Genomic DNA, 18428 nt, shown 5'->3' with positions numbered 1-18428 from the left:
CACGAGTTGTCCCGACTGTAAATGTGTTAACATACACAGCATATATCTACCCTGTGTGTTAGCAGTACAGTACATACCCTGTGCCAGGTAGAGGATGGCGCGGGCCACCTTCAGCCTCTTGTCCCTGTCGGTGACCTCCAGGGCGTCCAGGAGTCTCATCACGTACGCCCTCTGCTCGTCCAGAGACAGCTCCGTCCACCTCCTGCCTCGGACTGGATGTGCGTAGGAGGACAAGGACAACGTCATCACATATATTATCACATTTACCCACGGGTGTAAAGGAAAATATTAATGGTCATGACTGAAATCTTTTGTCAGTGATTTGTGTTTCCTACGTAATTAGAACAGGGGGTAAGAAAGATACTGTAGAGATTAGAAAAGTGATAAGAAAAGAGGTTGCACAACTCGTCTCGTAGTCACTATGCCAATACTGTATTCTAAGATTGACAAGAAAATGCCTTCTATTTTTCAGAGTATGGATCATATCTTCTTCATACCCGTTGTCGAAATGTTGGTAATCTTAAAATAAAGTATTGCATTGTGTGTACGAGCTGTGCGAACTCTTTTCTTTCCTAAATAATTAGCACAATATGAAGAATGATGTTTTGCTCATATTTTTCTAAGCCTATATATTCATTCCAATAGATGGAATCGCAGATTGAGGCTTTAGCCTTTGCATTTTTATGAAATATATCCCTAGGGTTTAGGGTTTTTTTGGAACCTGCTTCTGAACATGTGTTCTATAAGATGATAGACCCTCTATAGAGAATAGTTTGACAAAGTTAAACATGCTTTAATCTAACTAAAGTGTTCTACTGCTATACTACTATGAACACTTCAATTATTCTTTCATCTTAAAATAATAACCGAAAATGACAGATCTGCACGTTGTGAGCTTGTAGAGCTGCTATTTTCGCATTTTTCGGTGAACGACATGATTTCATTGAAGACTTCTGTTGAATCCAAAATGAGATAAATCTGTCGTGGTGACGGCATGTCTTATTTGTTGTTGCAAGCACAACCCTGAAACACGACAAGATATCTCTAGTTCATCGTCCACAATCTGTTGCGTCTGAAGCTGTAATCGAGCTGAACAACTCAAAGCGATGACGTCAACCTTTCTGGCAGCTTTGAATCAATGTGCTTCTCCTATTCCATACAGTAGCAAGGTCAGTCCACATTCTTTTAGATATCTCTGCTGTTGGGGAAGAAACCACACAACTCCAAAATATACTTTCTTCAGGAAATAAATAAGTTATTAATAAATTGGGTTAGAAATGTATGAAAATAATTCTCCCTGCATAGGACATTTGTGTGAAAATAATTTCATTCAAAAGGTCTCTTTAAAAAGGATGATGCGAGATCCAGGAAAGCAACTGTGTCATTCTATATTTTAGCTACAGTATACAGCACATTAGTTCTCAGAGTTTACTTTATCCATCATTTTATACTTTGTCAATTAAAAAATTGCACATACGAGCTCACAGCATATCACTTTGTGCAGCACTATGAGCTTGTAGAGGATCTGCTATTTTGGAAAAATCTATTTAGCAAATCTTTGAATATTTTTTCAAGCGAACATTTTAACAGTTTATGTGGTTATGTGCCTTAACCGCTAGGCTCCAAGGTAAATTATGGATAGTTCAGAACCAAGTTGACCATTATAGGTCTGCAACACTGAGTTATGGGGGTCTGTGGCATACTGCATATAGGTTTAGAAAAGCTCTAACAGACACTTGCATGCTGTAACTTTATACACTGCCATACTCAGTCACACACAAAAACCCACTAACAGGCTGACTATGGTTGGAAAAGAAGAATTTCACCCACTACTTTAAGGTCCATGCAGACTGATGCGTTTTTCCTGCATTTTTTTCTCTGCCGTTTTTCCAGAAAAACACATCAGTCTGCTCTTATTGTCATTTGTGATACGAGACTAGATATCGTCTGGGACTTTGGATATCATAACAATAGTAATAATGTAATAAGTGCTGAATTGTCCTGTTTTTAAATCACTTTATATACATTTAAGAATTTTCAAAAATAGCAAAAAAGATCACGATACATTGGAAGCTTGTAGAACGTCTATTTATCCATTTGCTTTTAGTTTCGTAATTTTATTTTATTTTAAATTATAAAATGATATTATCATCATCGTCATAATACGATATCCTCAGTCACAAAAACAATGGCAAGATGAAAGGAAGCCCAATGGCTAACTCCAAGCACACTCCAATCAAGCAAGTGCAAATGAGCCATTTGGTATGAAATAACGTGATATTTTATATTGTCCATATTGACCCAGCCTAAGACACAGTCATTGCTACAGTAGTTAAGGCCCTGCTGAGGAAACCTTCCAGACACGTGGTTTGGTTCAGCAGGCGGCACGGAGCACTGGATGGCATTGTGATCACAGCTCGAATGGAATCTCAGTCACTTATTGGAGACATGGTTCTCAAACCTTTTCATGTCAAGGACCCGTCTCCAATTTGATATGTAGCCCCCAATCTGGAAATGTTTGTGTGCCAGGGACCGGGACGCGGACGCCCCCGAAGAGAAGATTTATGACGTGAAAAACTTTGAGAACCACTGTTGTTTTTGATTGATTGATTGATTGATTGAAGTATTTATTCACAGTTTGCAGAATTACAGTACATTTCAAGCACAACTCTATAGACAAAAACTGTTAACTGTGAGTGGACGACACAATAAAGCATTACACTTGTTTACAAGAGGGTCCACCGTTTCCAATTCATCATAATAATAATAATAATTTAGAGACATTAAGGAAGTATTTAGACAGGTACATGGGTATCTTGGTGGTGTATAGAATCTTGTGGACCAGACCCATTGCAAGACGCTGTACTCTGTCGTCGACCCTAAGCCATTCCAGCCTGTGGGCAGGGGTGAGGTGGGTTCGGGGGGTGAGGCCAAGTAGGAGCCTGACCAGTTTGTTTTGGGAGATCTGGAGCCTTGTTTTAAGGGCTTTTGAGGTGCTGTGGTACCAAGAGGTGCATGCATAGTCGAAGAAACCTTGTACGAGGTGACTTTTGATTAATGTACGTTGGTGGCCATTTTATCACCGGAAAAATTTGCCTCCAGGATGGAACCTAGGTAGGTCATTTCATCTTTTCGTGTGATAATATTCTCAGTCACCCACTAACCAAGAAGCCATCTGCCTTGCTGAGATTACCATTTGATCCGAAAATAATTGATTACGTTTTTCCCAGGTGTAAATCAGCGAGCCAGGTTCAGATTCTACCGAGTACAGAGCTGAGGGCCTTTTCAACCTGCAGTTTGTTCCTGTCCGAGACCAGCAGTGCCAAGTCATCTGCGAACAGGAACAAGTTGCAGTCACAAGCTGATGTCATGTCGTTTACATATATTAGGAACAGTAAATTCCCTAGTATGCTTCCTTGTGGAACGCCACAGCTCACTGGGAGTGTTCCGTTCACCTCCACCATCTGTTCTCTTGTAGATAAGAGATGTATCGATAAAAGAAAATCCTTCCCGATAACGATGCGTGGTATTGGAATGTGGCATATACTGCCAACACTGCCAATACGCCAATACTGACACCAGCATTTTAGGCAGCATCGGCAGCTTTTCCGATACTGGTATTATAGGAACAACTCCAAAAGACAGTTCCCAGGGGGCGGATTCGTTGTGACAACATGAGAGCACAGTACAGCACAGCACTGGGACTCTTGACATCTCAGCAGCCTATGCATTACTTCTTGGCAGGCTGCCAGGAGCTAGTCAGGAGTGCCTTGGGCTCCTGATTGATTGATTGATTACTGAAACAAAATCATTATTTTTATAGACACCGGTTCTTCCTTTGCAAGCCGTTTGTACTTGATTAATGATTAATCACTAGAAAACAGCCGGAAGCCGCCGTCCTCCTAATCACAATAAATAATTGTGACACGGACGCGACAGGCAACGACTCCAAGCTGAATTTCTCAGTTTGGAATGTTCCCATTCTCTCAATCAATATGAGCTCTATTACGGTAGGCAAGAGCTATGCGATTAATAATAACAACACACCATGAGTCCATGACACAGCAGATATTAATAGAAGCTGTGATTTAACACATCATGACACAGCTGATATGAATAGAAGCTGCAATGGAAAAAAGCTCACGTTTGCTATTGAATTGCCAACCAGCGACCGCAGAGTACGACTTGGCAAGGTGTGTGTGTGTGTGAGTGAGTGCACACATGCAGTGTTTGGACATCATTGGATAAGGACACGCACGCGCATGCACACAGTTGTGTTGCATGTGCTACTGACACTTCCCTTTTCTCCACTTTATCCACACAGAGGGGAACAATATAACCTGGCAGCCTCCTGATAACATGTGTACCTCTCTCTCTCTCTCTCTCTCCCCCACCCCCTCTCTTTATCTCTGAAACATATCTACTGTAAACACAATGCAAGCAAACACATTATCCAAGGACATTCAGTACACACACACACACACACACACACACACACACACACACACACGGATGCATGCAGCGACAGTCACACAAACTACCATGGCTCTTGAAGTCCTCTTCAAAGTAGTCTCTGTTGAGAGCAAATTCTGGCTCCTCTGTGTAACTGTAGAGCTCTGTGGACAGACAGACAGACAGACAGCACTGTAAAACAGCCAGTAGAAGCAGAATATAATTATAAAGACTAGCTGCAATAAGATCTATCTATATCTGTAGCGAGGAGAGGAGAGGAGAGGAGAGGAGAGGAGAGGAGAGGAGAGGAGACATCAGTCCAGGATGGGGTTTCATTAACCCATTAAGACCCAGTGAGGTTGGTTATACAAAATGCCTTCTAATTCAGCAGTTAATTCTTACACTTTCTAGATTTTTCTAAAATGTTCAACAGCAGATGTACAAGCTCGCAGTGTGCAGCACGAAGTGACCCGCCGTGAGCTTGTACATCTGCCATTTCTGAATAGCCAACGCAACAATCTAAAATGACAGACAGATGCTTTCTGGGTTTTTAATAGGTTAATCTGCACAGATCTCAATCTAAAGCCACTTCCGACATGATGGACATGAAGGGATTAGTGATGCCTCCATTGGGTCTGCATCTCTGGTCTGTATCATTACATCAGAAAGAACCTCCACTAGAACTACACTACACGGAGGTATTTATACTTTCTACGACTACTAATATTGTACTTTTACCCCACTACATTTATTTGAAAACTTTAGTTACTAGTTGCTTTAATTATTATTACAAAACATACATTAAACACTTCAGCCCTATACACATTATCGGCCATTTGAATATAGCCATATCATTGCAATGCGACGCATTGAGAGCTTGTATTTTCAAAATATTCTTTTACATTTGAAATAGGACATTCTGCATAGTGAGTACTTTCTACTTTTGGTACATTTTGATGACAATACTTTTGTACTTACATAGTTCTACATTGCAGTATTGATACTTTTACTTAGGTAATTGAGTATTACTATCTACTATCACTCTCTACTACTATCTTTCATTAGCCATCAGCAGAAGCTGCAGCTTGCGGCCCCTAGCGGCCCCTAGCTGCAGCTTGCGGCCCCTAGCTGCAGCTTGCGGGCCCCTAGCTGCAGCTTGCGGCCCCTAGCTGCAGCTTGCGGCCCCTAGCTGCAGCTTGCGGCCCCTAGCTGCAGCTTGCAGCCCCTAGCTGCCATCAAGGACAGTCATCTTAACACTAGCGGAATGGCATTAGTCATTATGCCTCGATGTTCCCTTACAGACGATTGGAAAACTCTACCACAGCAGAACCCAATTACAGTTCTGTCGACTGGATATAACTGAATGTAATGTACTATTTGGGCTAGTGATGACAAGCACAAGTGGGCGGACTCTGACTACTTGTGCTTGTCTGCCGGAGTGCAAGCCGTTAAAAGGAATATTTCACTTTCAAACATGTTTGACATGTTTGATCAGGTTTTTTTTTAACTTTAACTAAAAGGTCACAAGTTAAGTTCCCACGCAGCACAATCAGGGGATGAAGGTGTTTTAGGACTGAACAGCAGCTGCCCACTACCGGTATTTAAAAGGACTACTTTGCCCTTCTTCAACCCATCTTCATAATTATATTGATCCTCACTAGTCGTCACTAATGCTCATTACAATAATGGTACCATTGCCTGTAGCTGTGATATTTTTGCTATTTAGAACATTTTGAAAATATGTACGCCTCTACAATTGACATGATATGACAGATTAAGTCATCTTCAAAAGCCAAACGCTGAACGTAGCAGCCAGTCTGGATCCCAGGCTATAAAATTCAGATTCACATGTTCCGATGTTCAATGCCAGAAGCATAACTAAACAATTACAGTATTTGTGTGACAATATATCGTCAACTTGAATGTTGTAATGGCCCTGCCGACATGCCCTAAGCAGGGTGTAAAGGGTAGGGAGTTTACCTGAGAGCTCAGCAGTCAGACTGTCTGTGTCTCCATACTCGAACTCCAGGTTAGGAGACTCCATGGAGCTCTGGGAACCAGAAGAAGAAACACACAGCAGTGAGAATGGGATGGAAACACGCTCAGTTCATCCTCACTCTACTCACAGAAAGACTAAAGACAGTTGCTTCTCCACTCAGACGCAGTTTGCCCGCCGAGCAACCTGAAAGCAAATGAACTCCACTTGCCGGAACGTCTTATTTACTTGCCACGGGGAGTGGAGTGCTTCTGTAGAAACAGGTTCCTCCCCATCTGTACAGCTCTTTAGTAAACATTATACAGACATTTTAAGATAAAATTGGAACGAGACCTAATAAACCTTAACAGCAAGTTAACCTCCATTATGTAAACACATACTTAACCACATGCATCCTAGCGTTCCATTTTCTGGGCGTGTCATAACACAGTATAGGTGAACGTTCGAGGGGGTCCTTGAGTTGAGGGGGGGTTCCAGGGGATCCCCAGCTAAATTAGTTAGAATAGCACCAAAATCAGTTTACCACTGTGGTAAAAATACGTTGTGGAGGGAGTGAGTGAACAAACAAAAAATGATTATTAGCTTCAGTTTCCAGTTAACGGTCTCTGAACAGCCCTGCTGTCACCTGCCCCCCCTGGGCTTCACCCTTTGCACGCACGCACCTCTAGGCTATATGTGACTGCACAAACAACCACAAAGTAGCCTGGCTAGGTTTAACGTACATGCTCAAACACAAACACACACACACACACGCTCATACTGTACACAAAATAGATGATACTATATAAAAATCTACTACCTGCAAGCAGTTAAACATTACAGCTTACAGTGTTTAACACTTGCTGAAAATATAGCCAATATCGACAATGTGTGACTGTCGTACGATAGTACTGTAATAAAAGTGGGTATGTGTGTGTGTGTATGTGTGTGTGCACACACGTTCATGCGTGTGTGTGTGTGTGTGTGCGTAAAGTCACCCCCAAGGCTTTACTGTAATGAATTATGTGGTTTGATAAGATTAGGTTTATCCTAGCGTGCGGGTGCAGCTCTTTGCATAATGATCAAATACATAGGGAAATGCAAATAACTGCAAGCAGGCCGTTCTGCCTACAAGTTCACGTATAGGTGGGATATCTTGATTTTCTTTTTATATTCATGGTGCTTACTGTATAAATCATTTAACCTGCAAAACACCAAACGGAAAGCAGTCGAGATGGCAAGGAACGACAAGTGAGTTGGCTAACAGAATCTAAATGACAACAGATTCAATTGAACGAGATAGGGAGATGGGGAAAATGACTAGGGAGGGAAATAACACTCCCATGGCTGCTCTGTGTGTACCGTGGAAACCTTGCATGTCCAAAACCTTCACTTTTCAGGAAATGGATGGACACATACAGTGTTCTATTTGGTCACAAGATGTTGTTCATGACTTACTTGACTTATTCCTGTAGGCTCCTAGGTGGAGCATAGGGCCGCAATCACACCCCGCCATCGGACTCTGTTTTGAGCAGTTTTCTTCAGCTGGGCCCACGATAATCCAGTCGACTTTGCCTCACTCTCCACTGATCTTCTCCAGGTCTGTTTTGGCCTCCCCACTTTTCTTTTGCCCTGTGGGTTCCAGTCCAGTGCTTGCCTAGTGATGTTGTCAGTAGGTTTTCGGAGGGTATGTCCAATCCACCCCCACTTTCTCTTCTTCACATCCTGGCTGATGGAGTTTTGGTTGGTTTTCTCCAACAGGCTGGCATTTGATATTTTGTCAGGCCACCTGATGTTCAGAATGCGCCTTAAGCACCTGTTGACAAATGTCTGGAGTTTGTTGGTGGTAGTGTTTGTCACTCTCCATGTCTCTGATCCATAGAGGAGAACTGATTTGACGTTGGTGTTAAATATTCTCATTTTATTATGGAGGGACAGTGCCTTGGAGTTCCAGATGGGTCGTAGCGTGGTGAAAACGTGTCTGGCCTTGTTTATTCTGCTTTTGATGTCATCGTCTGATCCACCATCCTTGCCCAGTATGCTTCCGAGATATGTGAAGCGGTCAGTCTCTTTGAGGTTGTCTCCCTGTAGTTGGACTGGGAGATCCTGTTTGTTGTTTACCTTCATGAGTTCTGTCTTTTTCACATTGATCTTGAGGCCAGTCTTTGCTGCCTCTTCGGAGAGTAGTGTTAGCTTTGACTGTGCGTGTTGGTGTTTAGGAGAGAGAAGACATATATCGTCTGCAAAGTCAAGGTCTTCAAGTTGTTGCGTGAGGGTCCACTGGATGCCAGTCTTACTGGCCATGGTTGTGTTTTTCATGATCCAGTCGATGGCCATCAAGAAAATTGTTGGTGAGAGCATGCAGCCTTGTCTCACCCCGGTCTTAACTTCAAGAGGGCAAGTTAGCTTTCCATTGTGGATGATTTGGCAGTCGGAGTCCTCATATAGCTGTTGGATGATGTTGATGAATTTCTGAGGGATTCCGTAGTGTTGCATCAGCTTCCAGATGGTATCTCGGTCCACGCTGTCGAAGGCCTTCTCAAAATCCACAAATGTTAGGTAGAGAGGAGTCTGCCATTCAATGGACTGTTCGATTATCATACGCAGAGTAGCGATGTGGTCTGTACAGGACCTGTCCTGGCGAAACCCTGCTTGCTCTGGTCTTAATCTCTTGTCCAGGGCTTCCCTCAATCTATCCAGGATGACTCTGGTCAGGACCTTGCTGGGGACAGATAGGAGCATGATCCCTCGCCAATTACCACATTGCGACAGGTCGCCTTTTTTGGGTAGTTTGACCAGGTGGCCTCGCCTCCAGTCTGCTGGGACTTGTTCCTGCTCCCAGATATTTTTTAGGAGGGGCTGTAGCATCTCTGCTGCCGTTGTTGGGTCTGCCGTGAGTGCCTCAGGCGGGATGCCATCTGGACCCCCAGCCTTGCCGTTCTTCATCTTTTTGATGGCCTTGATGATTTCGGCTTTGGTTGGGGGGTTGGTATTCACATTAAGCTGTTCAGCTGCTGGTGGTATATTGGGAACAGTCAATGGAGGTGGTCGGTTTAGGACTTCCTTGAAGTGTTCCACCCACCGGCTTCTCTGTTCTGCATCACTGGTGATGGTCTTGCCGTTCTTATCCTTTACTGGCTTACTTGGGTTGGCGTTCTTCCCTGACAGAGTCCGTGTTATTTCATACAGTCTCTTCATGTTTTTCTGTCTGGCTGCCATTTCTGCTTCTTCTGTCATGTCATGAATGAATCGCCTTTTGTCACCTCTTGCATTTTTCTTTACTTGACAGTTTGCTTCCCTGTACTTTGCTCGCAGGTCTATTTTCTCACGTGGATCTTGACACTGGTTGATCTTCTGTTTCAGCTCTTTCCTCTGTTCTATCTTATCCCATGTCTCTGGTGTTAGCCACACTTTTTGTTCTCGCACCTTCTTGCCTAGAACTTCTGCACAAGTGGTCGTCCAGATGTTTTTAAGTTCTGTCCAGTGGTTTTCAATAGATGCTTCATTTGATCCTGCTGCTTCCTCAAGGTTATTCTTGATTTTGCAGTTGAACTCTTCTCTTTTCCTGGTGTTCCTTAGAAACTGGACATTGAACTTATGGTGTGGTCTGTCAGTTGTGGTGTGGAAAGATCTCATTTTGACTTTCATTGTTGCCACTAGTAGCTGGTGATCTGATGCTACGTCCGCTCCACGCCTCACCTTGACATCCAGTAGACTTCTTCTCCACTTGCGGGAAACTGTGATGTGATCAATCTGGTTTTCGGTTTTTCCATCGGGCGAGGTCCAGGTAGTCTTATGGATTCTCTTGTGTGGAAAAATGGTACCTCCAATGACCAAATCATTGAAGGAGCAGAGGTCCGTAAACAGCTCCCCATTTTCGTTGCAGATGCCAATGCCATGTCTTCCCATGATGAATTCTTTGCCTGTGTTGTCCTCCCCCACCTTCGCATTTAGGTCTCCCATGACGATTTTCAGGTCTCTCCTTGGTGTGCGATCAATCAGAGATTGTAGGGAACTATAGAACATTTCCTTTTCCTCTTCCTTGGCCGCGTTGGTTGGTGCGTAGCACTGGATGACTGTGCACTTTCTTCCCTTTGAGTTGAATCTTGCTGACAAGAGTCGTGATGAAACTGGTTCCCATGCCATCATTGCCTTTGTGGCATCTGGTGTCATCATCAGGGCTACTCCTTGGGTGTGGTCATGGCCTAGGTCTTCATGGCCGGAATAGATGATGGTCTCCCCTGACGTTAGTCTGGTTTGGCCACTTCCATTCCATCGTGTTTCGCATAAACCAAGGATTGTGAGGTTATATCTCTTCATTTCGCTTGCCACTTGCGCTGATTTGCTGCTCTCATATAGGGTTCTGATGTTCCAGGTCCCTATCCTGGTTTTTGCCTTTGTCTTCAATAGATTTCTCGGTGTGCTGGCTTCCCTTAGGCTTTCACCAGTACACGTCATGGCCTCGTTTTCAGAGGAATCTCTCCGACTAGGCTCTTCCTGGGGTAGTGTTCTTGCGGTTTCTGTAGCATACGAGGTTTTTACGAGTTGGGGTTGCTAGCCCCAAGCCCAACCTTCCACCATTTCTGGCTTCCGGTGTGTTTGGAGTTGGTTTGTTAGTCCCCTTCCCCTAACCTATTGTCTTCCAGGCAATGGATTACAATCTCATACCACGTGAGACCAGACAGGTTTTGGGTTGTGTACAAGCTGTCCCGGCACGTCAAGCCCAACCAACTCCAGCTACTGTGTAATGAAAGCTGCAAGCAGGGCAAGCATTTCATACCAGCAGCACGAGACAGCTAATTGCCTCGATATTTCTAAAACCTACAGACTAGCCATTTTCAAACAAAATGGCAAAAGAAAGTTGCAAGCAAAAAACGTGTCACATCCCCACAAATTGGTTATTTTTTGCTACTTTTGTGCTCTTTGGATATTTGTAGTTGCTGTTTTTTTCCCTCATAATTAATGCCCTACAAAGGCCGACTGGAACCATTCACCATATAAGCAGGTCAACCACCAGGTCAAGTTTGTACCCTGGCTTGGAAAAAGCAACAGGGCTTAAACTAATTTGACTTTTATCTCATCATCCTTCTGTGTAATAATAAAAAACAACAGGACCCTCTAGGCTATAGGGAGAACAGATGCCTCATCCGAGTCAGTGATGAGCATGAGCCCAGGACCCAGATGGACAGAGAAACCCGTCGCTCGGTCAGAGCAGGTGCGGTTCAAACAAGCTCGAAATATGGTAGAGGGCTGTGCCAAACGGTGAAGACATACTGTAGCTCATCAACCATTTGACCACCAGCAATAAAACTGCAATACATATGCCATTATGCGTGTCCTCATGCCGAACAACTTTCGTCTTCTGACTATTTACCTCTGATCTTTAGATGACCCACTATTTTAAATGAAAAATGTCTTGTCGGCACTCCGGGCCAAACAGTGCAGTCGTTGTGTGACGAAATGCTGCAATATGGTAGAGGGCTATGTCGCCGTGCTTAGACACGAAGCCCACAACCATTGGCCAAGGGGTGGCGCTACACCGATCAATTGAAAATGCAAACTTTGAATAGGCATAGCTCATGAACCGTTTGACCGCCAGCAATAAAACTTCATTAAACATATAGGTCTCCTCACGAGGAACAAATGTGGTATGGGGACCTACAGTATGGCCTGTGACGCTCTTCTATCTCCCACCATTTTGAATGATATGAAACAGTTAAAAATCTACTCGTGAGGGCAGTGCAAATTACCACCTCTTATATTTGTACTTTGTTTTATTCTATATATTCTATTTCTACTGATTTTGCTATAAAGCTTTTATTATGGCTTTTTGATCTTATTGTATTTGTACTGTCACACTGTAGAGGTTACAATACTATCACTGCATGTAATGTTACTGTACATGTGACAAAACACCTTGAATGATTGTGATTAATTAACTTACAGTAATTGTATCCCAGCTGTTTATTAACTGAGCAGTGGAAGCATTTAATAAAACTTAGCTTGACATTATTCTTCCAGTCTATTGATTAACAATTCTACTGACCTTTCAGCAATGCATCCTGGGATAGGTGTTAAAAATGTCACAGATCACAGTAGTGAACCTTTCAGGCCTGATTTCACAACTCGCTCTGCAAGACATTACTCTACAAGTCATATCTTCAAAACTGGTGGGTCAAACTGAACAACCAATGTCAATTTGTAGCTACTTACTCGCGTAACAGTGTCAACACATTGATGATCTATAAGCTAAATAGGCCTATGTGGTGCAGAGTGAGCTTGTAGATTGCTATTTTTTGGTGTTAAGGTCCTTTCAAATGGGCATAGTTCATTTTCAATGAGACCCGTGTTTTTTTTAAATCAATCAGTCACCTTAATTCAAGTAGGGTTTTTTTATGATATATATTTTGGGGCATGTCATGTGGTCTACCTGCAAAGCCTTTGTGATCTACTGGTAGATCGCGATCTACCTTCTGGGCACCCCTGCTGTACACTCAAGACATGCTCCTTATATGGCAAGTACAGAATACATTCCATGTTGAAACCGTGCAGTCAGTTCCCGCGAGCGTAGCAGATTTACAGGTCAGTTTCATCAAGTATCTAGAGGGTTTGAGTGCTACTGAATTTGCAGTTAATTCCTTCCAGTGTATGACTTGATTTTCACGATAAATTTAAATCCCTGCGATGCGATTGTGAGTGGATCGTTATCACAATAAATGAATAACAACAGCTACTATCGTCCAAACCCTATAGGCCTCAGACATTGCCGTTACCATTATGCATTATTGTTCAAACCAAATACCAATATGGCCGTGCCTCTCAATAGAGGCATGAGAAGATGATGTTTGACATCTCCACACCGAGCATGTCATCAAGTCAACACAGTGACTTCACTGGTCGCTGTAACAACCAACCCCTCTCCTTCTCGTTCTCTCTCTCTCTCCATGGTTTCGCTGTCTCTCTCATATTCCCCATTCTCCATCGACTTTCTGTCTCTGGCTCTCCCTCTATTTCTCTTTCATCTTTCGTTTAATCCTGCCTGCCACCCCCTTCTCTCCTGTCCCTTCACTCTCTCTCTGGCTTGGAGGGATTGCTCAGTACATGTCATGGTGTATTGCAACCGAGGGACTGGTGTGATCGCATCATGTGAGCGTATGTGCATGCGTGTGTGTGTGTGTATGCGTGTTATTTTATGGAAAGGTATTTATATAAACACCAGTCTTTGTGTCAGTGTGTGTAACTGAGGGACTTGTGTGTTCGCATCATGCACAATGCACACGTGTGTGAGTGTATGTGCATGTATGTATGCATGTACTGTACAGTATGTGTGTGCGCAATGATTTATAATACTTTATACAGTATAGTAAGTTACCTAAAACACAGTCACTGCTGTGTGTGACTGTCCGTTCTGTTGCTGTGTGTGTGAAAGCATAGCACAGCAAGACAAGGCCCTCCACTGTGCTGCAGAAGCAGAGAGACAACAAAGAAAGGAGAGATGCACCACTAAAACACACCTCCTCTGACTACAACTACAACTACAACCATCCACAATTGTGCAACATAACATAGCAATAGGACATTCATATATTTGACTTAGAGCAGTGGTTTTCAACCTTTTTCATGTCAAAGCCCATTCTTTAGTCGGCCTTTGAGCCACAGACCACCATTTGATGACATTTAGCCTCTCAGATCCAAACCTTTGGATATTTTGTTGTCGTTGGAGGTCGTACCATAGGAGAGATACCAGGCAAACGATCAAAATAACAATTCTTCTACATTCTCTAATGGTGTAGACTTCTTGTAAATTAAGTAATCCAGATGTTTAACAAAAATGTAACTCTTGAGAACGTGAAATTAAACTAAATGGACCCGTAAGGCTCAATTTGGTTTAATTTTATACTCTCAAGAGTTAAAGATCTACAAGGGTTCATTTGGTTACCAACTCTCCATCATTTAGATGGGGGCCACCTGGGAACCCCCTCAAGGACCACTGGTGGTCCCCGGACGGGACCACTGGTTGAGAATGATGATGGAGGGTTATCATTGGGAAGCCCAAAACAAGAGTCTACTGTATATACAGTACAGTAGCAAGAGCAGAATAAGACATTTTTGCATTGGCGTTTTTCATGAGATGTCTGCTGTCACCATGATGACATTTTGCGATTAACGATTTAATTCTGTGTCCGTCGTTGGACATTGGGACATTATGAATTATGTTTAGCTTCTTTTAGGCTTCATACACAAAAGTTGCACAGGGCAGATATGACAAACATATTTAATTGTATACTGTAAAAACAAATATATATAGCATACGCCTCTGCAGTGTTTATACAGTATGTCTATGGTTGAGAGTGTGGTCTGGGCATTGCAGACTTCCGCCGTGCCCGTGTCATAGCTTAGGAGGCAGCCAATCATGACTAGGTCACTACGACGCGTTGGCTGGCAGCGTTTAGGCGGCTCCCATTGGCTTAGGCAGCGTTTAGGCGACTCCCATTGAAGACAAGGTCGCTTACATTTCATGAGCTTTCATTAGTCAGGTTTCACCGGACAAAAAAAAAACAACAATAGTGGATATAGCCATGATGCGATGTGCTTTGAGCTTGTAGATCTGCTGCTACTTCCACTATTTTAGAAACTGTTTTTAACATGGAAATGATTATGAAGATTGTGTAACAAATCATTGCAATTATCCCAAATAATTGTGATTAGGCGATTATGTAACTGTGGTGACAGCCCTGGCACCTCGCAACCCCCATACTCCGCTGTATACTGTTCAACCCACAGACTTATGATGTTCCTTACAAATGAGGCATTAAAAGTCACTGCCAAAAAGCATCTTTAAAACAGGGAAATAATCTACCGACACAAATTGGGAAATTTACTGTAATCAGTTATTTTAAATCACATCTTGTGTTGCGTTTATCGTGAACTGAAGACAGTTGCTTCCCCACTCAAACTCGCTTGCTCGTCGGGGCAACCTGAAAGCAAAATCCACCTGCCCGAATGGTCTATTTACTGTACAGCACATAATATACGGATGTGTGCTTACTTGAGTAACCTCATTTGGCACCTGTAAAGTAGGTGACACAGATAAAGCTTGGTGACAGTGCGTGGTTGGGAATGCGAGTAGTCTACATGCCATGGCTTCAACAGTAGTAAAGTGCTTCATGTCATACTATACTAACCCCCATCCTGCCCCCCTAAAGAGAACCCTCCTCCACGATGAGCAGACCATATGCCCCCAACCCACCTTTGTACAGTTGGCTACGGGGTCAGTATGCTCCAATTCCCTGGAAAACATATTATAACGTAGCACACACAGACACATACAATGTTCACCTTATCTGATCAGCATGGAGATTAGTGCAGTGGTGCAACATTATTTTCTCACTCAACAGTAAACAAACCAACATACGGTATAACAGGATCGGCACATTTCCAAAGTGAGAATTAAGGGGTTTTATAAAAAGGTGGAAAACCACTGAATTAGTGAATAATGCATTTATTGGAGTGGATTAATGATCACTTTTTTTTTAGCCCCTCCTATGTCCAGCTTTGAGGGTTTGTGTAAACACAAATATAAACACAAACATTTGATGCAAATGACAACGAATGGTCAACTTTGAGTGTTTGTGTAAACACAAAGATTGCGTAAAGACAACATTGAAGAGGAAGGTGAGGACGCAAATTCTGATTGGCTGGAATTACAAGATGGTGTAGGATTATGTAAGATGATAAGAGCGCCCCTCACTTCACACAGGTGTGATTTTTTTTTAATCAAAATGAGCACGAGGCATGTGAGATGTAAGCCATGGTCCATGGTTCCATTTTGGACCCTCTATCTAGTCTAATGGACTCAAATTGACCTTTACAGGATCTATTTGAGTTAAATGAAAATGTCAGCACAGAGTTAGGCTATATAACACAACAGATTTGTCAATCCATCAACAACAATAATCACCACTTCTCAATCTCATCCTCCAGTCCACATTGATAACAAACCTGCCAACACTCCTGAATTTAGCACAAGCAACTCTTGGCACTTTTATCATTTTTTTTTGCTGCGCTCCAGAATTGTAATTTCTCCTGACAAAATATAGCCTTCATTTTGGACCTCTCAAGCCAGACACTATTATGGGAAAACGTGAGCTGCCATAATGTTTATTCATGAGTTTACTGCACCTGCCATTTGGGGACCAACACAGGTGTTTCAATTTGTCTGAACAGTCTGATTGGCATAGAACCAATTTGTTTGCGACACCTTTTTGGTCCCCAACATGGCAGTTGTAAGACTACATTATTTTGAAACTCATGAATACTACAAAGTCTGTGATTTCTAACTTAGAATACTAACAGTGAATAACTGAATATACTAAGTCAAATACAGTGAATATTAAGTCAGTCAATAAATACTAGACCATGGTGAAGTTAGTGAATACGAAGTCATGCAGTGAATAATACTACACATAAACACTAAAGTCAATACTAAACTCAGTGAATCCTACCCAAGTAAGAATACCAAACGACTCGCCCCTTTACCAACTCGCCCCCGCTACATTTTTTGTTGTTCCCTCCACCAGAAAAACTCTTTTTATTTTTCCAGTCTATACTACGGTTGAGAATGACGGGAGCGTATTATGGGCTACTATACTAAGTGCGTGTAGGCTATTTATACTGGTGGAGGTAATGCTACTTCTACTATACTGGTAGTGGTGATGCGTTTATTTATAGCAGCAGGCAGCCGCTCCGCTCAACACTTGGCGCGGACCGACGCCAAAATAACTCGTCCTTTTCAGTTTGTGGCGGCCGGCCGGCCGCCGGAGCTGAGCTGAGCTGCATGCTGTGACCATAGGGGCTCTGGGCTGTGACCAATTGGAGAGGGAGGACAGGCTTCTTTTGCTATACTACATGTACCTACCGGCTACCGGCCATGCAATGCATGCAGACGAATTCTGAAAGCTACCCAGCAACACACACACAGTGACACACACACACACAGTGACACACACACACACACACACACAGTCACACACCACAAGGTACAATATTATTTTACATTTTTACCTCCGAGTCTCTCTGCTGCTGCTCCTTGGCCGCATCTTTATTCCCTCTCGACAGCAGCGGTCTCTGGCCATTGTTGCCGTTAATGTTCAGATCATTAATGATGGAAGAATTAGGTACCTCCATCATGTCGTCTTCTTCTCCCCCTCCTCCGACCTGCATCTTTCTTATTGCTGTGCTTTAATTCGGTCAGTTATTATTACAGGGGGAGCATTCCGTTGAAGAAGCAGGCAGCGACCTGGACGGCGCGTACACACACATACAGCGGCTGTCAAACTGAAGTGGAATCAGCGCACACATTGCATGGGTTTCCATGCAACTTGAGAGACAATCTCCACCTCGGTGCGTTGGATTGGCTGCAGCCGCTGTAGCCAGGGAGGGAGGGAGGGCGGGGTTAGGAGTGGGCTGGATTGGCTGGCAAGGTGAATATTGGTCTTGGTCATGACCTACACCAGTGGTTCTCAAACGTTTTCATGAAAAGAAAAACTGGCAAACGATTTACGTCATAATACTCTAAACAAACATTAAAGTCCATAGACTTGGCTGCCACATGATATAATCTTCAAGTCATGCATTGAAGGGGCTAGTGCCCCTCAAAACAGGTGCAACCGGCCTGGGCCATGGCTCAGTGGTCCAGGCACCTTGGCTGGTAATCCAGTCTGGCAGTGTGCCGTGGGTTCGACTCCTGATCCCGATGGCCTTTACTGCATGTCTTCCCCCCCATCTCTCTCCCCATTTCCTGTCAGCCTACTGTCTGTCCCTCCATCAAAAAATTAAAATAAAGGCGAAAGCCACAAAACAAACCCATTAAAAACAGGTGCAACCATGGTGTTTAGGAAGGACCATTCCTCTGAACTGACTCATGATGGCAAGGACCTCAGTTTTAAAGACTTTTGGAGTTCATTCCAAGACTTTGGGCCACTGACAGAGAAAGCTGCCT

General features: G+C 43.2%; 1 protein-coding gene across 3 annotated transcripts in view; it reads right to left on the bottom strand.

The window, feature by feature from the left end:
• The window catches only part of strip2 (striatin interacting protein 2), a 49320-nt gene extending 31582 nt beyond the window's left edge, over positions 1-17738 (bottom strand). For all 3 annotated transcript variants that reach the window (XR_013963591.1, XM_080757652.1, XM_080757653.1), the window contains exons 1-4: positions 17492-17738; positions 6433-6502; positions 4542-4616; positions 78-212 (exon numbers count right to left, since the gene is read on the bottom strand). Coding sequence is in view for 2 of the 3 variants with exons in the window: in XM_080757652.1 (XP_080613778.1) it covers positions 78-212; positions 4542-4616; positions 6433-6502; positions 17492-17650 (439 nt within the window). In the remaining variant the exon portion in view is untranslated. The remainder of the gene's footprint in view (positions 1-77; positions 213-4541; positions 4617-6432; positions 6503-17491) is intronic.
• Between the last annotated feature and the right edge of the window lie 690 nt (positions 17739-18428).

The sequence above is a fragment of the Protomyctophum bolini genome (genome assembly GCF_963924005.1).
Source record: "Protomyctophum bolini genome assembly, chromosome: 23".
Lineage (NCBI taxonomy): Eukaryota > Metazoa > Chordata > Actinopteri > Myctophiformes > Myctophidae > Protomyctophum > Protomyctophum bolini.
Note: the sequence above shows the minus strand (reverse complement) of the source record. Positions and strands in the feature narration are given on the sequence as shown.